We start from the raw sequence: 21,612 nt of genomic DNA on the forward strand, positions 1-21,612 counted from the left end.
TATATTTTTATAATATATATATACACATATATATATATATATATATATATATATATATATATATATATATATATATATTATATACACACACTCACGTATATATGTGTGTGCGTATGTTTGTAATCTGTGAGTCTTTCTGTCTGTCCGTGTCTGTGTGATAATGAGTCAGTAAGGTAAATATGTATAAAGGTTTTAGTTTAATTTTTGTATGTTCTATGAATAGTTATTTAAAAGAAAAAAAAAATATTAGAAACTACGATATACACGCATTTTCATCTCCCTTTTTCTTCCCTCTCTCTCTCTCTCTCTCTCTCTCTCTCTCTCTCTCTCTCTCTCTCTCTCTCTCGTTTTTCAGAGCTCCGTATTTTCGGAATTTTGCGGTTCATATCCCTACCATGGGTTTCTAGGTATAGTGTTGTCACATGCAATATTTTTTACTTTTTATGTTGTCGTCTCTCTTTCTCTTCTTCCCATTCAGTGAATCCCAAATCCTTTTCGCAATTTCAGCCTCTCTCTCTTTTAAATTCATTTTTGATTGCTATTTGTATTATTGACTTATTTCTTACTTTTTATTGTTCTTCTGTCCCATATTTCTTATTTTCATGGCGATTTTCCACTAATCCTTCATCTGCATTATATCTTCCATTTTTATCTTATCTCTTAACCTTGACCCTTGCTTATCTCATGGTCTTCATCTTTTTCTTTATCTCCTATCCTTCACCTTTTAACTTATTTCATTCCATCTTTATCTTTACCGTATCTCCTTCAATCGCCCATCTCTCCCTATTTCCCTCCATTCTTATCTTTTTTGCTATATCTATTCCCATCGTTCATCTTTACCTTATCTACTTCTGCCCTTAACCTTTACCGTCTCTTCTCCCTTCCCTCATTTTTCTGTTAATAGTCGTCCCAGCATTTGCTTCTTCCATGAGTTCCACGTTGGCCGAGTGCATTTCGCGCTCGGCTACCAACCCGGTGGTCCGAAGTTCGATTCTCGACTCGGCCAACGCGGAACCAGAGGAATTTATTTCTGGTGATAGAAATTCATTTCTCGATACAATGTGGTTCGAATCCCACAATAAGCTGTAGGTCCCGTTGCTTGGTAACCAATTAGTTCCTAGTCACGTAAAAATATCTAATCCTTCGGGCCACCCCTAGGAGAGTTGTTAATCAGTTCAGTGGTCTGGTAAAACTAAGATATACTTAACTTTTTTGCTTCTTCCATGAATTATTCTGAATTGGTCATTTGCTTTTTTTTCCTTTCCTTGCTCTATGATTATTGACTATATTTAATTTTTTCGTTGTTATCATCTGCGATATTTTGTAAAGATAGGAGGACTCGCCTCTGGAGTTAAAACAAAGATGCAAAGGACTACTACTACTACAACTCTCCTTGTATTTTAGTAATTCACTTATATTTTTATGTATTTATGTATTGAAATGTTAATTTATGTTTCCTTTGCTATAATAGATCTTTTCTCTCTGCATTTCCCATTACCTTATGTCTCTATGGAGCTGTTCCATGTGATTAAGATTCATCTTCTGAATAATAATGATAATAATTATTATTATTATTATTGTTTTTTTTTTTTGCTCTATCACAGTCCTCCAATTCGACTGGGTGGTATTTATAGTGTGGGGGTCAGGGTTGCATCCTGCCTCCTTAGGAGTCCATCACTTTTCTTACTATGTGCGCCGTTTCTAGGATCACACTCTTCTGCATGAGTCCTGGAGCTACTTCAGCCTCTAGTTTTTCTAGATTCCTTTTCAGGCGTCTTCTGGGATCGTGCCTAGTGCTCCTATGATTATGGGTACGATTTCCACTGGCATACCACATATCCTTTTTATTTCTATTTTCAGATCTTGATACTTATCCATTTTTTCCCTCTCTTTCTCTTCAACTCTGGTGTCCCATGGTATTGCGACATCAATGAGTGATACTTTCTTCTTGACTGTGTCAATCAACGTCACGTCTGGTCTATTTGCACGTATCACCCTATCCGTTCTGATACCATAGTCCCAGAGGATCTTTGCCTGATCGTTTTCTATCACTCCCTCAGGTTGGTGATCGTACCACTTATTACTGCAAGGTAGCTGATGTTTCTTGCACAGGCTCCAGTGGAGGGCTTTTGCCAGTGAATCATGCCTCTTTTTGTACTGGTTCTGTGCAAGTGCCGGGCATTCGCTTGCTATGTAGTTTATGGTTTCATTTTTCTTATTGCACAAAACTTCCTACATATGGGAGAGATGTTTATTTCCGTCTATCGTTCTTTGAACATATCTAGTTCTTTGGGCCTGATCTTGTGCCGCTGTTATCATTCCTTCAGTTTCCTTCCTTAGCTCTCCCCTCTGTAGCCATTGCCATGTGTCATCGCTGGCCAGTTCTATAGTCTGTCTCATGTATTGTCCGTGCATTGGCTTGTTGTGCCAATCCTCTGTTCTGTTTGTCATTCTCCTGTCTCTGTATATTTCTGGGTCTTCGTCTACTTTTATTAGTCCTTCTTCCCATGCATTATTTAGCCACTCGTCTTCACTGGTTTTCAGATATTGCCCCAGTGCTCTGTTCTCGATGTTGACACAGTCCTCTATACTTAGTAGTCCTCTCCCTCCTTCCTTTCGTGTTATGTATAGTGTGTCCGTATTTGCTCTTGGGTGTAGTGCTTTGTGTATTGTCATATGTTTCCTGGTTTTCTGATCTATGGTGCGGAGTTCTGCCCTCGTCCATTCCACTATTCCTGCACTGTATCTGATTAATTGCACTGCCCATTGTGTCTATGGCTTTTATCATATTTCCGGCATTGAGTTTTGACTTGAGTATCGCCTTCAGTCTCTGCATATATTCTTTCCTGATCGTGTCCTTCATCTCTTGGTGTTTTATATCCCCTCCTTCCATTATTCCCAGGTATTTGTATCCTGTCTCATCTATGTGTTGATTGTTGCTCATCTATCTGGTAGGCTTTATCCCTTCAGTTCTCGTTACTTTGTGCCTTTTGTATGTTGACTAAGGCGCATTTTTCTATTCCAAACTCCATCCTGATGCCCCCAGATATAATCCTTACAGCCTGGATTAGTGTATTTATTTCCTTGATGCTCTTACTATACAGCTTGATGTCGTCCATGAACATCAGATGGTTAATTCTGTTGCCTCTTTTCTTGAGTTGGTACCCGGCATCCATCTTCTGTAGTACTTTTGTCATGGGAATCATGGCTACTACGAAGAGTAGTGGGGACAGTGAGTCGCCCTGGAAGATCCCTCTCATGATATTAACCTCTGCTTAGTCTTATTCCAGAGCTTGTAAGTATTGAATTCCCAGTTGCGCATTGTATTTTTGAGGAAGCTGATGGTGTTTTCCTTCTGCCCCATATATTTTCAGGCAATACTATTAGCCATGTGTGTGGTATCATGTCGAAGGCTTTCTTATAGTCTATCCATGCCATGCTTAGGTTGGTTTTCCGTCTTCTACTCTTCTTCATTACCATTTTGTCTATCAGGAACCGGTCTTTTGTGCCCCTGCACTTCCTTCTGCAGCCTTTCTGTTGGTGGGGGATGGTGTTTGTCTCCTCTAGGTAGTTGTATAGCCTTTCGCTGATGATACCTGTTAGTAACTTCCACATTATTGGTAGGCAGGTGATAGGCCTGTAGTTACTGGCTATATTTCCCTTACTCTTGTCTTTTTGTACTAAGGATGTTCTTCCTGTGGTCATCCATTTGGGTGCATGGTGATTTGAGATACAATGCTGGAGTTGTTCTGCTATTCGTGGGTGTAGGGCCTTGAAGTTTTTGAGCCAGTATCCATGGACTTCATCGGGACCTGGGGCTTTCCAGTTTGGCATTTTCTTTAGTTGGTGTCTGACTGTGTCTGTCGTGATGTCTGTGAATCTTTGTTTTATTCTCCCTGTTTCTTCTGCCTTGACTTCCTGGAGCCATGTTTCATGTTTGTTGTGTGATACCGGATTGCTCCATATGTTTTCCCAGAGTCTCTTACTTGGTTCGGCTTCAGGAAATTTCTTTGGTGCCTTGTCTTCCCCTCTTAGTTGCTGGTATAGTCTTTTCTGGTTGGTTGTGAATAGTTTGTTCTGTTGGTATCCCTTATTCCTATTCATAATAATTATTATTATTATCATTATTACTATTATTATTATCATTATTATTCAGAAATAAGGAAATATGGAGATGCTACATCAGAAGCAACCCGATGGAGAGAGGATACAGAAGAAGGTTGGTCAACATCTGAAATGAGAGGAATAACACCCCCCAAACAGATCAGAGGCTGGCAGACCAATTAAGGAACATAAAGAAAAAGAACTGGCTCTCCCCAACAGAAAGAGAGGAACTGGAAAGGGAAATGACACACGGCAGCGAGTTACAAGAAGACGAACTGAGAGACGATGCCACAGAAGACAACAGGGATGATGAGGTATCAAACAATGACGCAAGAAGAAACACCGACGAAGTAACAGACAGGATGGAATGGGTAGAAAAGATCAGACAATGGATGAAGCCAGATACAGAGAGAACAAAGATCCCCTCCATGAAAGCCTACAACACCAAGAAATTAAGGGAGAAAACAAGTGAGGTCAATGAAATAATGAGACTAATTCACACCACCAGTATCACAGAAACAAATAACTTGACATATGCAGGAAGCAAGATTAGTAGTAAAGAAAAACTTGATGGGATACGAACACCAAAACACCAACCAGCAAACCATCCAACAGAAACCAACAACAGCAACCGCCTTGGAAAAGGCGCCTGGAAAAGCAAATCATGGTGATGAGATCTGACTTGAGTAAACTAAAAGAGATGGCAGAAAAAAGGCTAAGAAGCAAGACAACAAGCGAGGAACTCAACGAGAAATACAAAGTACACGAGAGGGGACTAAACAACACAATAGAAGATGTAAAACAGAGGCTTAAGGCCAAAGCACATAAGATCAAACGATACATGAACAGGAATAAGGGATACCAACGGACCAAACTATCGAATTCAACAGAAAAGGGAACTATACAGCCAACTACGAGGGGAAGACAACCACCAAGAACTCCTGGAAGCCAAAACAAGTAAGAGACTCTGGGAAAACATATGGAGCAATCCGGTATCACAGAACACACATGCAACATGGCTCCAGGAAGTCAAGGCAGAAGAAACAGGGAGAATAAAACAAAGATTCACAGACATCACGACAGACACAGTCAGACACCAACTAAAGAAAATGCCCAACTAGAAAGCCCCAGGTCCCGATGAAGTCCATGGATACTGGCTCAAAAACTTCAAGGCCCTACACCCAAGAATAGCAGAACAACTCCAGCATTGTATCACAAATCACCATGCACCCAAATGGATGACCACAGGAAGAACATCCTTAGTCCAGAAAGAGAAGAGTAAGGGAAATATAGCCAGTAACTACAGGCCTATCACCTGCCTACCAATAATGTGGAAGTTACTAACAGGTATCATCAGCGAAAGGCTATACAACTACCTAGAGGATACAAACACCATCCCCCACCAACAGAAAGGCTGCAGAGGGAAGTGTAGGGGCACAAAAGACCAGCTCCTGATACACAAAATGGTAATGAAGAACAGTAAGAAAAGGAAAACCAACCTAAGCATGGCATGGATAGACTATAAGAAAGCCTTCGACATGATACCACACACATGGCTAATAGAATGCCTGAAAATATATGGGGCAGAGGAAAACACCATCAGCTTCCTCAAAAATACAGTGCGCAACTGGAATACAATACTTACAAGCTCTGGAATAAGACTAGCAGAGGTTAATATCAGGAGAGGGATCTTTCAGGGCGACTCACTGTCCCCACTACTCTTCGTAGTAGCCATGATTCCCATGACAAAAGTACTACAGAAGATGGATGCCGGGTACCAACTCAAGAAAAGAGGCAACAGAATTAACCATCTGATGTTAATGGACGACATCAAGCTGTATGGTAAAAGCATCAAGGAAATAGATACCCTAATCCATACTGTAAGGGTTGTATCTGGGGACATCAGGATGGAGTTTGGAATAAAAAAATGTACCTTAGTCAACATACAAAAGGGCAAAGTAACAAGGACTGAAGGGATAAAGCTACCAGATGGGAGCAACATCAAACACATAGATGAGACGGGATACAACTACCTGGGAATAATGGAAGGAGGGGATATAAAACACCAAGAGATGAAGGACACGATCAGGAAAGAATATATGCAGAGACTCAAGGCGATACTCAAGTCAAAACTCAACGCCGGAAATACGATAAAAGCCATAAACATATGGGCAGTGCCAGTAATCAGATACAGTGCAGGAATAGTGGAATGGACGAAGGTAGAACTTCGCAACATAGACCAGAAAACTAGGAAACATATGACATTACACAAAGCACTACACCCAAGAGTAAATACGGACACACTATACATAACACGAAAGGAAGGAGGGAGAGGACTACTAAGTATAGAGGACTGCGTCAACATCGAGAACAGAGCACTGGGGCAATATCTGAAAACCAGTGAAGACGAGTGGCTCAAGAGCGCATGGGAAGAAGGACTGATAAAAGTTGATGAAGACCCCGAAATATACAGAGACAGGAGAATGACAAACAGAACAGAGGAATGGCACAACAAACCAATGCACGGACAATACATGAGACAGACTAAAGAACTTGCCAGCGATGACACATGGCGATGGTTACAGAGGGGAGAGCTAAAGAAGGAAACTGAAGGAATGATAACAGCGGCACAAGATCAGGCCCTAAGAACTAGATATATCCAAAGAACGATAGATGGAAATAACATCTCTCCCATATGTATGAAGTGTAATACGAAAAATGAAACCATAAACCACATAGCAAGCGAATGTCCGGCACTTGCACAGGACCAGTACAAAATGAGGCATGATTCAGTGGCAAAAGCCCTCCACTGAGCCTGGCAAGAAACACCAGCTACCTTCAGTAATAATGGGACGAGCACCAACCTGAGGGAGTGATAGAAAACGATCAGGCAAAGATCCTCTGGGACTATGGTATCAGAACAGTTTGGGTGATAGGTGCAAATAGACCAGACGTGACGTTAATTGACAAAATCAAGAAGAAAGTATCACTCATTGATGTCGCAATACCATGGGACACCAGAGTTGAAGAGAAAGAGAGGGAAAAAATGGATAAGTATCAAGATCTGAAAATAGAAATAAGAAGGATATGGGATATGCCAGAGGAAATTGTATCCATAATCATAGGAGCACTAGGCACGATCCCAAGATCCCTGAAAAGGAATCTAGAAAAACTAGAGGCTGAAGTAGCTCCAGGACTCATGCAGAAGAGTGTGATCCTAGAAACGGCGCACATAGTAAGAAAAGTGATGGACTCCTAAGGAGGCAGGATGCAACCCGGACCCCCACACTATAAATACCACCCAGTCGAGTTGGAGGACTGTGATAGAGCAAAAAATAATTATAATTATAATAATAATACCTTCTATATGTTTTAAAGAACACCGAATTCTTTAGAAGCAGGAATTACTTTTAATAAAACATGTTTAAAAGAGGGTTTACTTCCACCATACAATCATAGTAATAGTAACAATAATATCTTTGAATTGTGAACGCCATTTCATCTGCAGATAAGGATTAACCAAACCATCTGCCCTCAACCAACGACCTCGTATTTTTTTTTCCTGTCGTCTTGTACGTGTACGTCTTCACCTCTTGTGAAGCCGTATTGTCCCCCTTTCCTTGCACAGGTGGGAAAAATAATGAGTTTCCTTCCTTTGTCATTTTTACCAATTTATTCCATTGCATATCCTTTTATGTTATGGTCCAAAGGAGTTGCTTTTCTCTCCTTGCCGATTCCAAGGATTCCTTTTTAGTTCGTCTGCCCTCTGGAGCATCCTTGAATAGGATCGGTGGACTGTCGTGTTTGTGCATATTAATGTCTGCTTGTCTGTTGTACTTGGAACTGATTGAAGTGGCATTGGTAGGTTTCATGAGTAATTAACATTGTTAATAGTATAATGATATACCAGGACTTTATTATGATCATGATAAGTTTCAGAAATACAATGTATTACTATCATTGTAATGGTGTTGATAGTTATAGGAATAATGAGTAGTGTTATCACTGAAATGATGTTGATTAGTTATTAGATATAATGTGTATTACTTTCATCATTGCATTGTTGGTGATAGTCTCCGTTATAATGATTATTATCATCATTGTAATGGTGGTGATAGGTTTCAGGAATATTGTGTGTTATCATCACTTGAAGATAGTTTCCTAGACCTCATTTATTATATTTGTTCTTGAAGTTTTCCAGCTATTTGGCAATTTGCTTTAAACAACTTATTCCTTTTTTTTCATGCCTCTGTTTGTTATTTGTTCCCCAGTGAATTTTCCAATTCTACCTCATCTTCTATTCATGAGGAATGTAACCTATCAACTTTTTATTGGCGGATCTGCCTCTTCTGTTAGAGTTGTGTTAATTTAAATTTTTCAATTATTATGAACTTGTTCTCTGACCATTCTGGGATAGCATGCCGAGTAACTGTATTTCACCATCACCAAATATTGTAATTTAAAAGAATTAATCTTAAGAAAATGCACTTTAACAACTTAACTGGCAACAGAATTGAAAAAAAAATGTACGTGACACTGTTTCTCAAACTGAAGTAAAATATTAGTTTCTGTAGCCACGGACATATTGAAATCATAAACGGAAGAATTATATATATAAGGGCCTTTGTTTTATATGTCGAGAAACAAGGTCAAACGTTCCGTAATGCTCAGTTCCTATTTCCGCCTAAAATAAGGTTGGTAGGAAGATGTTGCTCTAACCTTGAAAGTGAACCATTTACCTTGAAGGCGACGTCCTTTTCAGACGAGCCCTTCACCGTTGCCTTATTTTAATTAAAGGTACTTGGTTCTTTATCGAAGAATGAAATTTCGAGGCGGTTTTTTTTTTTTTTTACATATTTTGGTGACGACATTATTTTCAGACGTGCCTTCCTTCTCTCCTTATTTCATGACACTTTTCACAGTATTTCATTAAATTGCCTTCTGTCTTTACCAAATAATGAAATTTCGAGTGTCTTTCAAAATGAAGTTGAGAATAAACATTAGTTTTATTACGCGTTCTCGAATCTAATCCGGAGTGTCATTTCAGGTCTGCTAAGTTGTTTTGCCGGCAGTGTTGTTTCCTCGCTACATGAGCTGTAGCAGATTCACATCAACTGCGCATTTGATGTCTAGGCCCGTCCCTTACGACGCTCCTGATTGTCTTTTGACAAGCCAGTCACAGGGCTGGAAACTCTCAGTCTCTCGAGAGTTCACACGGACAGGATAGTATGTTCCGTCTCTCCTGAGGGATACGTTTGAAATAAGTATCCCCTCAGGAGAGATGGTGGAACATACATCCTGCCTATGTGAACTCTCGAGAGAGACTGAGAGTTTCCAGCCCTGTGACCGGCTTATCAACAGCCAATCAGGAGCGTCGTAAGGGACGGGCCTAGACATCAAATGCGCAGTTGATGTGAATCTACTATAGTACTCTTAGCGGTCTGAGTGTTGTCACATGAACTTGTACCATTTATGGTTGTTTGCTCGGATGAACAAACTTTGGTAATCACAGAAGGAAAGCCGGTAGTTTGGAAGACCTAGCTTAATATACAAAGGCGCCGATTAGCATATAAATTACTGTTCGTCGCGTTGGCAAAACGTCGTATGTAGGTCGCAGTATGTGGGGGCCACTTTATATATATATATATATATATATATATATATATATATATATATATATATATATATATATATATATATATATATATAATATATATATATATATATATATATATATATATATACATATGTGTGTGTATATATATATATATATATATATATATATATACATATATATATATACAGTATATATATATATATATTTATATATATATATATATATATATATATATATACGCTTAACTATCAGAAATATAATATGTTTACAGTCAAAATCATCATCACTGAATATTTTGTTATAATGTTTAATAACCGGGTCAACTTTATTGGCATCCTATTCATACTAGGAATTTGTGACGCCATTTTCTTAATGATTGAGTTGACTTAGCTTGACCTTTGAAGGTCAAAAGTCTAGGTCACGATGTTCATATGTTTACCTGCTTGTAATGATACCTTGGGGTGGTTTATACTATCCATTAAGGGTCATGTTTGTTGCTGCCACGTTTTGCTGTATTTAGAAATGAAAGAAGTTCAGACGTTACTTGTTCTTTGCTCAGAATCATTTATGGGTCTGTCCATCACTCCGGGTTTGCCGCATTGCATAGAAGTATGCACATACGCAGTGCTGACTTCCAGCAAAATTTTTTAGGCATATGGGGCAATGCGCTCTTGCCGAGTTGTATATTTCTCTCTCTCACTGCATGTGAAAAAAGTTTATTTTTAGCAGTTATTTAAGACAGTTGGCCTCTCTCTCTCTCTCTCTCTCTCTCTCTCTCTCTCTCTCTCTCTCTCTCTCTCTCTTCAGATTCATAGCTTGACCCAAATAGATTTTTTTCCATCTTTATGGTCGGGTTGGAGGTTAAACTACCCGAACTTTGTATGGAGCAATTTCAGTCATTTTCGCTTTAAAGTTACTTGAATGTGATGGAGTACAGACCTAAAAAAATGGGGTCATAAAAGGTCAATTCTAAAGAGGAAAATGAAATAGTCTGTGTGTGTGTGTCTCTTTTTTAAACGTTTTTCAGGATTATGGTTCTGAAGACTGTGATCCTTACGACACCACCTTTTATCCTACAGTAAAAATAGGATGCTGAAATATAAATTGAAGGAGGCTGGTAAAAGCTAGGAAAAAAAGAAATAAACCTAGACCAATTAGCAGTTGTGTCAAAATTAGTGTTACTTTTCAAAATACAATAAAAATAATATACTGGAACAGGAATTAAGGTGTTTGATAAAAGCTAAGGAAAACAAAATTAAATCTAGTTTACTTAATAGTTTTGACAGAACCGAAACAGACGTAAATTCTGAAAGTAATCTGATAATTTCAGATTTTAGCTAATCTACTGAAATATAAAAATAAATGTAGACTTTAAGATATTTTCTGAAGAAACAGCAGGATAGAATGCCAATATGAATGTCACATTTATACTAACCAGATCCTCTTGACATGATATATTTCGAGGTCATTATCAACCTCACAGCCTGAATTCAAATCTGCAAAATTAAAACAAAAAACTTTCTGTTGTCATGACACCATGACCTTTGGCCCTAAGTTCATTTCTCACACGGAAAATGGAAGGCCACAATAAAAATACGAAGAAAATAGTATCGTACTTTATTCTCACAAGTCACAGAAGCATTAGAAGCTGCCTCACATTGTCACCCACAAGTCACAGACATATAACAGCATTTCTCTGCAAAATTTGTACAACGACGCAACCGCCACTGAAGACAGTCAAACCACCAAATATTTGTATCCAAATTCTTCCCTTTTGGTCATAGCAAATATCATTCATGTTAGATGTTATGGATTTGGCTTACTGAGGCCAACTGATTTTCTATAATACAACAGGTCTTTATTGTTAGAATGCATATATATATATATATATTATATATATATATATATATATAATATATATATATAAATATTATATATATATATTCTTCTGTTAAAACAGGATACGTCTCAAGTATAAAAGTCCCATTAAAACACTGGTTTAAAGCTAAGGACTAAATTTTGGTGGACTGACTCCCACCCTTATCAAGTAGTGTAATATGTAGTGGGAGATATACTCTTAGGTAACGCCTGGGGTCGCCGCTAAACTGACGTTGGTTCTGTCAATTGTCTTAATCTAATTTATAGTTGCTTTAAGGAAGATATTGTCTATATGGTCAGAGTCCCAAGCTCCATTGGAAAAGTTGATCCTATTATCTTGTTGTTTTATCAGTGAGGATTCTACCATCTGACATTTGTATTGACAGCTGCTTTTGTATAAAATTTGGGATGAGTTCCAGTCCATGGTATGGTTCTGTTATTTATATGATGGGAAATTGCTGCACTATGTTGTCCATATGTAACTGAGCACTTATGTTGTTAATCATTCCGGGAGAGATTTTCCTGTGAATCCGTAGTATGACATCACAATCCCTACAGGGGATTTCATAGACTCCTATGTCTTAAGAAACCGGTTTCTGCTGAAGGTTAATTAAGGATTACCCGAATGCATTTGGATAAGTGAAAACCAAAGGGTTAGGGTGGCCTAAAGTTTGTGTAATCTCTTGAAATTTGTCCACGTGAGGGATTATGATTCACAAACAAAATCATAATTCCTCGCGTGGATAATTTACAAGAGATCACACAAACTTTAGGCCACCCTAACCCTTTTGTCTTCACTTATCCGAATACATTCAGGAAATCCTTAATCAATGTTTACCAGGAACCAGTTTATAAAGACGTAGTAGTCTATGAAATCCTCTGTAGGGATTGTGATAAGTCATACTATGGTTTCACAGGAAAATCTCTCTCATAAAGATTAACTCAACGTAAGTGCTCAGTTGGATATGGGCAATATAGTTTGTCAATTTTCCATCACATAACACAAACCATACCATGGATTGGAACTCATACCGAATTTTACACAAAAGCAGCTGTTGATACAAATGTCAGATGGTAGAATCTTCAATGATAAAACAACAATATAATAGTATCAACCTTTCCAATGGAGCCTGGGACTCTGACCATATAGACTATATTTCCTTAAGGTAATGATGAAGCGGATTAAGACAACTGACAGGTCCAACGTCGGCTCAGCATCACCTAAGGGCATATCTCCCACTATATATTTCGCAACCTCCTATCATTCGCTACTTCATAAGGGTGGTATTCAGTCCACAGAAATTTAGTCCTAAGCTTTAAACCAGAGTGTTTTAATGGGCCTTTTATACTATATTATTATTATTAGATATATATATATATATATTTATATATATATATATATATATATATATATCTATATATATATATATATATATAATATACATATATATATATATATATATATATATATATATATATATATCTATATATATATATATATACATATATATATATATAATACATGAAATATATATATATATATATCTACTATATATATATATAAACACAAGATGATATGTAAAGTCTTCATGGTGAATACAATCTTAATCCCTAATTGCTTTTAGAAGCATGTGCATTTTAATTTTAATTTTAATCAAGGATTTTGTATTATATTATTTTACATCATATCCATTTGTTAATTTAAAATTGTTTGACATAATGGAATGTCTGAACAATGCTATATTTACTTGACAGAGTCCTTAGGTATTCCTACCTATTTCATCTTTGGTCAAATTTCATTCATATATCCTTTATTAATTACAAACCATGAACTAATATTTGCTCTGTCAAGCAAGGTCGCCACGCCTTGAAAATGTATACGTATATTGAAATCGGTTCCTTCTGAGCCCAAAATCCTTTTCTATAGAAAATGTCACTATCGGTACGTAGCCTAATATGTATGAACATCTTTCTATACAAGTATCTTGATGACATTTCTTAATGGTAAGTAGGCTTTAAGGAGATTATCTCATCACAATCTGTACACAAGGTATACCAATCGATGTTTTAACCTAAACAAAAATATCCTATATATATTTTATATATATATAATGTTCGTAAAGCTTTTTGTATTGTATGTACACAGCACCATATAAGATGACATAAAATCTTGCCATGGAAGCATAATGTAACCAGCAAATAAAGCGCCTATGTTTTGATTAAATATCTAAGCTTTAAAGGGGGTTTCTGCCGTGGAACGCTCGTGTTGAGTCGTGGATTCCGAAAGGGAGGTTCGGCCAACGTTCTAGCCCTTGCAGCTGAAGTAGGAGCACCGAGGAGGATTTCCAAAATGATCTGAAAAAATTTCCTGGAAACGTGTCACATTTCGGCTATCCTTGATTCAAATTTTTGCATCCAGAGGAGAGCAAAATATATATCACTTAATTCTGAGTCCCCATTTAAGACTCAGACTAAGAAACTGCCTTCTACTGTGCTCCGTAATCATTGTAAGTAGTTTATGACATACCAGAGCTGATTGACATCTTAGGCTTGTACGACAGACATAAGCTTCAAGGCTGGCTTAAGCTTCTTGCCTCTCAAAAGCTTGATAATTGACATAAGCTATGTGAATTCCCAAAGACGCACGATCATCTTAAGGTTAGTTTGTGTCATATTCTCTGTGTCATAAACTCTTCAGACTGCTCCGAGCTCTTACGAGTGATAACTATGAAGAAGATTTGGGAATCTGAGGTAAGAAAAACTGAAAATAAATGATGAATCACTTCAGCGACAGATGGGAATTATTGGTGGAACCATAGCACAAGACATATTATGATACAATAAAACTATGTTTCAAGTACATATCGGCTCCTCGCCTTTGAACGTAAAATGACGCAAGTGGGTGAATATAAATCTTATGATTATAGATTGTGGCTATCAGGCACATTGAGATAACGCTTAAACAATGCTAATTTAACTTGAATGTGTGATTATGTGAAGTTTCAAAGGGGTTTGTTCTCTTCAGCTGCGGCAAAACACAATAACCTAAGTTTTCTTTTTTCTTATTCGATGATTTACATGAAAGATGGAGTTGAAGTATGATACAAAATCAGAAGAAGAATATTTCAAGACAAACTTCACTCCATAAGTGTAAAAGAAGAAACTGGTACTCGAAATAAAAGACAGAAACCAATAACCGCGATTGTAGTGCTGGGAATCTTGTGCTCCAGTGTGAGTCATTGCAATAACAAAATAACAGTCACCACTACAACAAACGTCTTCTAAAACCTATGATGATAATACTCGCGAGAGTTATTTTGTTTCCTCTCAAAGATGAAAATCTTAGCTAGCACTAAATCTAAGTAATCGTAAGCGTTATTTTTGTTTTTATATACTGATTCCGTCATGACGATAACGATGTCAGCCTTGACCCTTTCTGTCCTTCCAATGTTGTGAATCTTACGAAAGGATGATGGTGATGTTTGCAGGATTTACGGATTATGGAAATCAACTACTGAATGTTATCCGTGTTAGCCAGCAACTGTCTTCTCATTTTTATCTGTTTGTTTTCTATCTATTTCATGAATGAAGATTAATTGAACACTTCATTCTGTTCACTGGAATGTCCAGTCATAAAGTATCAGCAAAGCCTTTTAGTCTGATCGTTTCATTAATTCAACGTTTTAACATGGTGATTAAAATGAATTTTTATTTAATCATTTATTTTTGAGAAGAACAATCAAACCTGAGTGATATTTGAGAAAGCATTCCACCTCCTAAGACGAATATTTCAAAGAATTAATGGCGTTTTATGTCAAATTTCGTATCTAGCTCCGAGGACACGATTTTTTCAAGGCTTACGTACTTTCCATGCTTACGTTCGTTTCAGTTTACATTTCGCGGCTCACCTGATGTGTAGTGAAGTATTATGTTTATTTACAAAATGCACTGACTGTCTGAATGTAGCTCTCAAGAGGGCGATGTTCATGACGTCATATGAAATATGAAAGGGCGACGGAAAAGGCGAAGGTCATTCTGCTGACATTTGAAAATTCAACAAATGGTTATTCTCAAGTTCTAAAAATTGATCGTTCAGTATTAAAAGTTATTACGTATCCATTAAGTTTACCACAAAAACATTAGCCTTTGAGATTTCATCTCAAAGACACAAAAACTGCGACGCAGCCCAAAAGTGCTTCGAAAACGCTTCCAGCGATCCTAAGGACACGTACAGACGATCTAGTGCCGTTCGTGCAGCGTCCGTAACGTCCGTGACGATCACGGTCGGTCATAGCTGTGTCTCGAGGTCGTAGTGGCATGAATGCCTCGGGAGTGCCAGACGAGGCGTTGAGGGAATATCCCTCTCCGTATGAGATCGGCGAAGTGGGGAAGGGGACATGGAACCCAGGAGAGGAGCGGAGACCCTCAGAGCGTCGTCGTAGTTCGGCGGGGCTTCTGTGGGCGTTGTGCAACCTCGCCCTTGGAAGGGATCTATCGGCGTGTATGGTACGAGAGGAGAAGGGTGGTATAACAAGTAACCATTGTGCAGGGAAGTTCGCGATGCAGCCGCGCCGACGGGAGAGCCTGGAGTGAGCTCTGAGCCCACACTGCATGAAGAGGCCTCCGCCGGTAGGTTGGCACCGCCGTTCTGGATGTTGCCGTTAGCGTCGACGGAGGGCGTCAGTATTGCCGGCGGCGTTGAGCCGGCGTCCATGAGAAGGGCCTCGCTGTAGGATGGTACGAGCGTGCAGTTGTTGGCAATCGTCAATTCGAGGTCGTGGCTATCTGTGGCTGCTGAACCTCTAGACGCACGTCCTCCGCTCACAGGGGTCGTGTAGTTGACACCAAACAGTTTCGTTACCTGTTAGGTAGGTAATGGAAGTCAACATTAATAATGTCTTTAGGCCTGCGTGTTTAACGTTTTGCGATGTAAACGTGATAAGAGAAACTCTACAACTACGTCTCTTTTTGAAGTAAACATTACACTCCCATTTGGAGGTGAGATCAACTGTAACATTCCTTTTAGGCTTATGCCTCGCGTTTTGCGATGTAAACTTGAAAATACAAAGTTTGCAATTATATTTCTTTTAGGAGTAAACATGGCACACCCAAAGCAATACTAGATATACCTGGTAGTGTATGTAAGCAGTGTTGTACTCTATAACCAGCCGGAGAGGCCACGAAAGCAGGAGTAGAGAGGCCACCCAGAAAACGAAATGGCGAGTATACCAAGGAAGTTTCTTCGTGTCTCTTCTTGCAATGACGAATTCTTTGAAGCTGACGTTGGTCAAGTCGAGACCCTCCCTCATCTCCATGTAATCATTTCTCCTTTCGTTTTCCTGAAAGGGAAGTAAATTGGGGTTAATGTTACTCCAATGAAATATTGATGGTTGTCCTCAGGATAGGTTGAGGCACTGAAATGTCAAGAAATTGAAGACGAGAATTAAAATGAGACTCATTGAATATATATATATATACTATATATATATATATATTATATATATATATATATATATATATATATATATAAGACATATGCCACGAAGGAAAAATAAACGAAGTAGGATCTGCAAGACCTTTCGACGTTAAACGTCCTTTACTGAGCAGAAACTGTTTCTGCTCAGTAAAGGACGTTTAACGTCGAAAGGTCTCGCAGATCCTCCTTCGTTTATTTTTCCTTCGTTGCATATGTCTTTATTTATGGATTTATCACGTTCCTAACTTTCGTGATTCAGTTATACACACACACACACACACACATTATATATATATATATATATATATATATATATAATATATATATATATATATATATGTCCATTTATATTAATTTCCACAAAGCTAATTAAGCAAAGACATAAAATTTTGTGCGCACACCTTTACACATATTGGTATCGTCCTGGCAATGTTCGTACACACTAAGATATATAATTCAGTTGTGTTCCACAAAGTAAAATGAAAACCGTAAATGGTTTAAAAGTGCCCAACAGTTTCGTCCGCCCGTGGACGTCTTATAAGAACGTGTAAGGAAAGGAAAAATTTCGCAATGGGTCCCTAAGAAAGGCCCAAAATCTGAAAACATGTGTTACCAAAACCTAGTAGTGTAAACTGAAAACACATGATAGCAGCAATGTACAGTGAAGTAAAAACAACAGTTAAGCAATTGTAAATTACGAAAATGTCAAAGAAGGTAATATGTTTTCACGAACTGTCATAGCGTCCCCCAACTTTTTTTTCAAGATTTGAGTTTTCCAGCTGTCGGCGTTCTCACATTTTCCAACGAAATTCCCTCAAAGCTGAAGTAATTATAAGCTGTGAATAATATCTGAATCTTTGAAACCTATTTTCTCTGAATGGGGGAAAAAATGGCTTTCTACAATTCGTCAAACTAGAGACTAGACAGTAGGTATAAATCAACAAACGTACATATAGTTAATAACATTATCCAGTCTGCATTAACGTCTCATGACAAGTAAAGCTCTTACCTGGAAGAACCTGGCTCTCTGTTCCTCAAATTCGTTAGCTGTTTCGAGGTTGGCGAAAGCAAATCCTTTGGAGAACCTGCGAACAATTAGAGAAATAGTTTTTGACAAATTTGCTTTGGTTTCGACCCATAGGTCATTTGAAGGCATGAGCTTAGCAACATCCAGGTCATAGTGACGAAGTTTATGAGTAAAAACGGAAATGATAAGGAATACAAGTGATCGAGGTTTTAACTACAGAAAATATTAAGTTTAATGTTACTTATAGTATAGTATTCATATACATACATACATGTATACGAACAATTTATATATATATATATATATATATATATATATATATATATATATATATATATATATATATATGAATATATATCCTTGTGAAATTTATTCAATACTGTACCTTATTTTAGTGTAAGAATATTTTGAAAGGTCCACCAATCTTTTGGAAATGTCTTTTACACCGCAGTTATAGAATGTAAAACATGTTCCGGCTGCGTATGTATTCACACGTTCATAAAATACCTGTTGAAGAAAAATTGAGAAATTATATATTTATTATTTTTGAAGAATAAATGCTGTTTGTTAATTCAGTACCTTATTAGAGTCTATATTGTAAGATATCCTGTATTTTCAAGGGGGAGATGGAGTAATGTTATGTTATTTACTCAGAAAATTAAGCTTTAATTGAATTTCTTAACAAATATACAGCTTATAGACAAGAATTTTAATCAAGAAATGTTAGACATGCTTGGATAGACTCTCGTAGGACAATTTCGATTAGAATAATCTATTTTCTGAAGTTGAAGTAATTCTGTTGATTTCAGACGAATATTTCTTCAGTAGAGCTAATTCACCAAAGAGGTAGCTTGAAATTTTAATTGTAAACGATACATGTTGTTGTAGTTATTTCTAACTATTCGTGGAACTCCACAGAATCAGAATAAGTTAAACCACAATTTAAAAAAACAAGTTTAGTAAGGAAAAAGTTGATTTTCGCTAAGCAGTATCTTCCTTGGGAGAAAAAAACACCTGTAATAATGTAAATGTACATAAATTTAAATTTAATTTAGACTGATAAGGCGAACCGGACAGATCCCCGAAAGCTATCCTTAAAGTTGTGAATTTAATTATATGTACATCTACATAACTGTGGATTTGTTTCTCCATTTGAAGAATCGTGCTACTATGAGGATTTTTTTTGTCTTTATCTTATAAAAAGGTACTTTTATTTGGGGAAATTTGAAAGGTTTTAATCTGAAGAGGAATTACAATTGCGTCAAATAATTCTAAATCCTAAAAAGTTCTAGATAACAAGAGTGATTCGAGATAGGTAATGAAACAAGTCGATTTTTTTCTATTAAAGGGAAAAAGTATTACAATGGATTCTGCCGTTGTTTTGCAAGGACAGAAAACATTTAAGTAATACAAAACGACCATGGTTCTTAAAGAACAAAATAAGGCTTTTTTTTATTTACTATTTACTAAAGAGGTTTTTAAAATTCGTCAGCAGAACTGAAACTAAAGACGTCTTCTTTTTTTGTGAAGAATTTATCTTTTCTTTAATATAAACTAGTTTTAGCAAAAAGCATTCTTAAAGGACAAAAATGCTTTACAACCATTTGACTTGACGTGTACAACGGAGCATGAGAAATTTTGTACAATTCCAGTTGTAAAATCTGCATATAATAAGTATTATATGAGTACTTATACATATACGTGTATATATAAATATTTATATATATATAAAATATATATATCTATATATATATATATATATATATATATATATATCATATGTATGTATGTATATATATGTATAATATATATATAAATATATACATATTTGTGTGTGTATACATATGTAAATGTATGCATAACGAATGTATGTAGATATTAATAACAGTTACCCATTTTCCTTCATGAATCGATGAAAAAATGAAGCATACATACGAGTCAATGACTTTCCCTGTTATTCATGAGTAACTTAATAGGAATTCTGATAACTGCTCACTCACGTGCCACTGATGGCGTAGTATAACTATTAAAAGCTCAGAATGGCATGATACCATTATTGACTATTAGGAAATTTTTAAGGAATATTAAGCTCTCTTGTATGTATGTCTGTGGCTGAGTTTATTATAACTCAATTTATTGTCTGAGATCCCTAAAAGCAATAAATTTGTCTTCAATACATTTTCTGAGATTCCTAAAAGTAATGGATTTCTCTTCGATTTATTTTCTGAGATTCCTAAAAGTAATAGATTTGTTTTCAATTTATTTCCTGAGATTCCTAAAAGTAATAGATTTGTATTCTTTTTTTATTTTCTGAGATTCTTAAAAGTAATAGATTTGTTTTCAACATATTTTCAGATCCCTAAAAGTAATAGATTTATCTTCAATATATTTTCTGAGATTCCTAAAAGTAATAGATTTGTTTACAACATATTTTCAGATCCATAAAAGTAATAGATTTATCTTCAATATATTTTCTGAGATTCCTAAAAGTAATTAATTTGTCTTCAATGTATTTTCTGAGATTCCTAAAAGTAATAGATTTGTCTTCGATTTATTTTCTGAGATTCCTAAAAGTAATAGATTTGTCTTCTTTTTTTATTTTCTGAGATTCTTAAAAGTAATAGATTTGTTTTCAACATATTTTCAGATCCCTATAAGTAATAGATTTCTCTTCGATTTATTTTCTGAGATTCCTAAAAGTAATAGATTTCTCTTCGATTTATTTTCTGAGATTCCTAAAAGTAATAGATTTGTCTTCAATATGTTTTCTGAGATTCCTAAAAGTAATAGATTTGTCTTCAATATATTTTCTGAGAGTCCTAAAAGTAATAGATTTGTCTTCGGTCTATTTTCTGAGATTTCTAAAAGTAATAGATATGTCTTCAATTTATTTCCTGAGATTCCTAAAAGTAATTGATTTTTCTTCAATTTATTTCCTGAGATTCCTAAAAGTAATTGATTTATCTTCAATATATTTTTCTGAGATTCCTAAAAGTAATAGATTTGTCTTCAGTCTATTTTCTGAGATTCCTAAAAGTAATAGATTTTTCTTCAGTCTATTTTCTGAGATTCCTAAAAGTATAGATTTTGTCCTTCGCCTCAAAATTTTGAGATTTTCCTAAAAAAGTAATAGGATTGTCCTTTTTAAAATATATTTCTGAGATTCCTAAAAATTAAGAGAAGTTTGTCTTCAAAGGTCTATTTGTTCCTGATGATTCCCTAAAAGTAATACGATTGTTTTCTTCAAAAATATTTTCTGGAGAGTCCGAAAAGTTTAATAGGATTGTCTTCAAAATATTTTCTGAGATTCCTAAAAGTAATAGATTTGTCTTTAATATATTTTCTGAGATTCCTAAAAGTAATAGATTTGTCTTCAGTCTATTTTCTGAGATTCCTAAAATTAATAGAATTTGATTCTTTCAGGTTATTTTATTTTCTTGGAGATTCCTAAAAGTAATAGATTTGTCTTCGATTTATTTTCTGAGATTCCTAAAAGTAATAGATTTGTTT

The 21,612-nt window shown here is 36.3% G+C and overlaps 1 protein-coding gene across 2 annotated transcripts in view; it reads right to left on the minus strand.

Annotated features, from left to right (window-relative positions):
• Positions 1-13,172: 13,172 nt before the first annotated feature.
• LOC135221650 (transmembrane protein 151B-like) overlaps positions 13,173-21,612 on the minus strand; it is a 252,687-nt gene continuing 244,247 nt past the window's right edge. For both annotated transcript variants that reach the window (XM_064259339.1, XM_064259340.1), the window contains exons 8-11: positions 18,488-18,609; positions 18,085-18,160; positions 16,729-16,938; positions 13,173-16,460 (exon numbers count right to left, since the gene is read on the minus strand). In XM_064259339.1, the coding sequence (XP_064115409.1) occupies positions 15,888-16,460; positions 16,729-16,938; positions 18,085-18,160; positions 18,488-18,609 (981 nt within the window). In that variant the 3' untranslated portion in view covers positions 13,173-15,887. The remainder of the gene's footprint in view (positions 16,461-16,728; positions 16,939-18,084; positions 18,161-18,487; positions 18,610-21,612) is intronic.

Source organism: Macrobrachium nipponense, chromosome 3 (genome assembly GCF_015104395.2).
Source record: "Macrobrachium nipponense isolate FS-2020 chromosome 3, ASM1510439v2, whole genome shotgun sequence".
Classification (NCBI taxonomy): Eukaryota; Metazoa; Arthropoda; class Malacostraca; order Decapoda; family Palaemonidae; genus Macrobrachium; species Macrobrachium nipponense.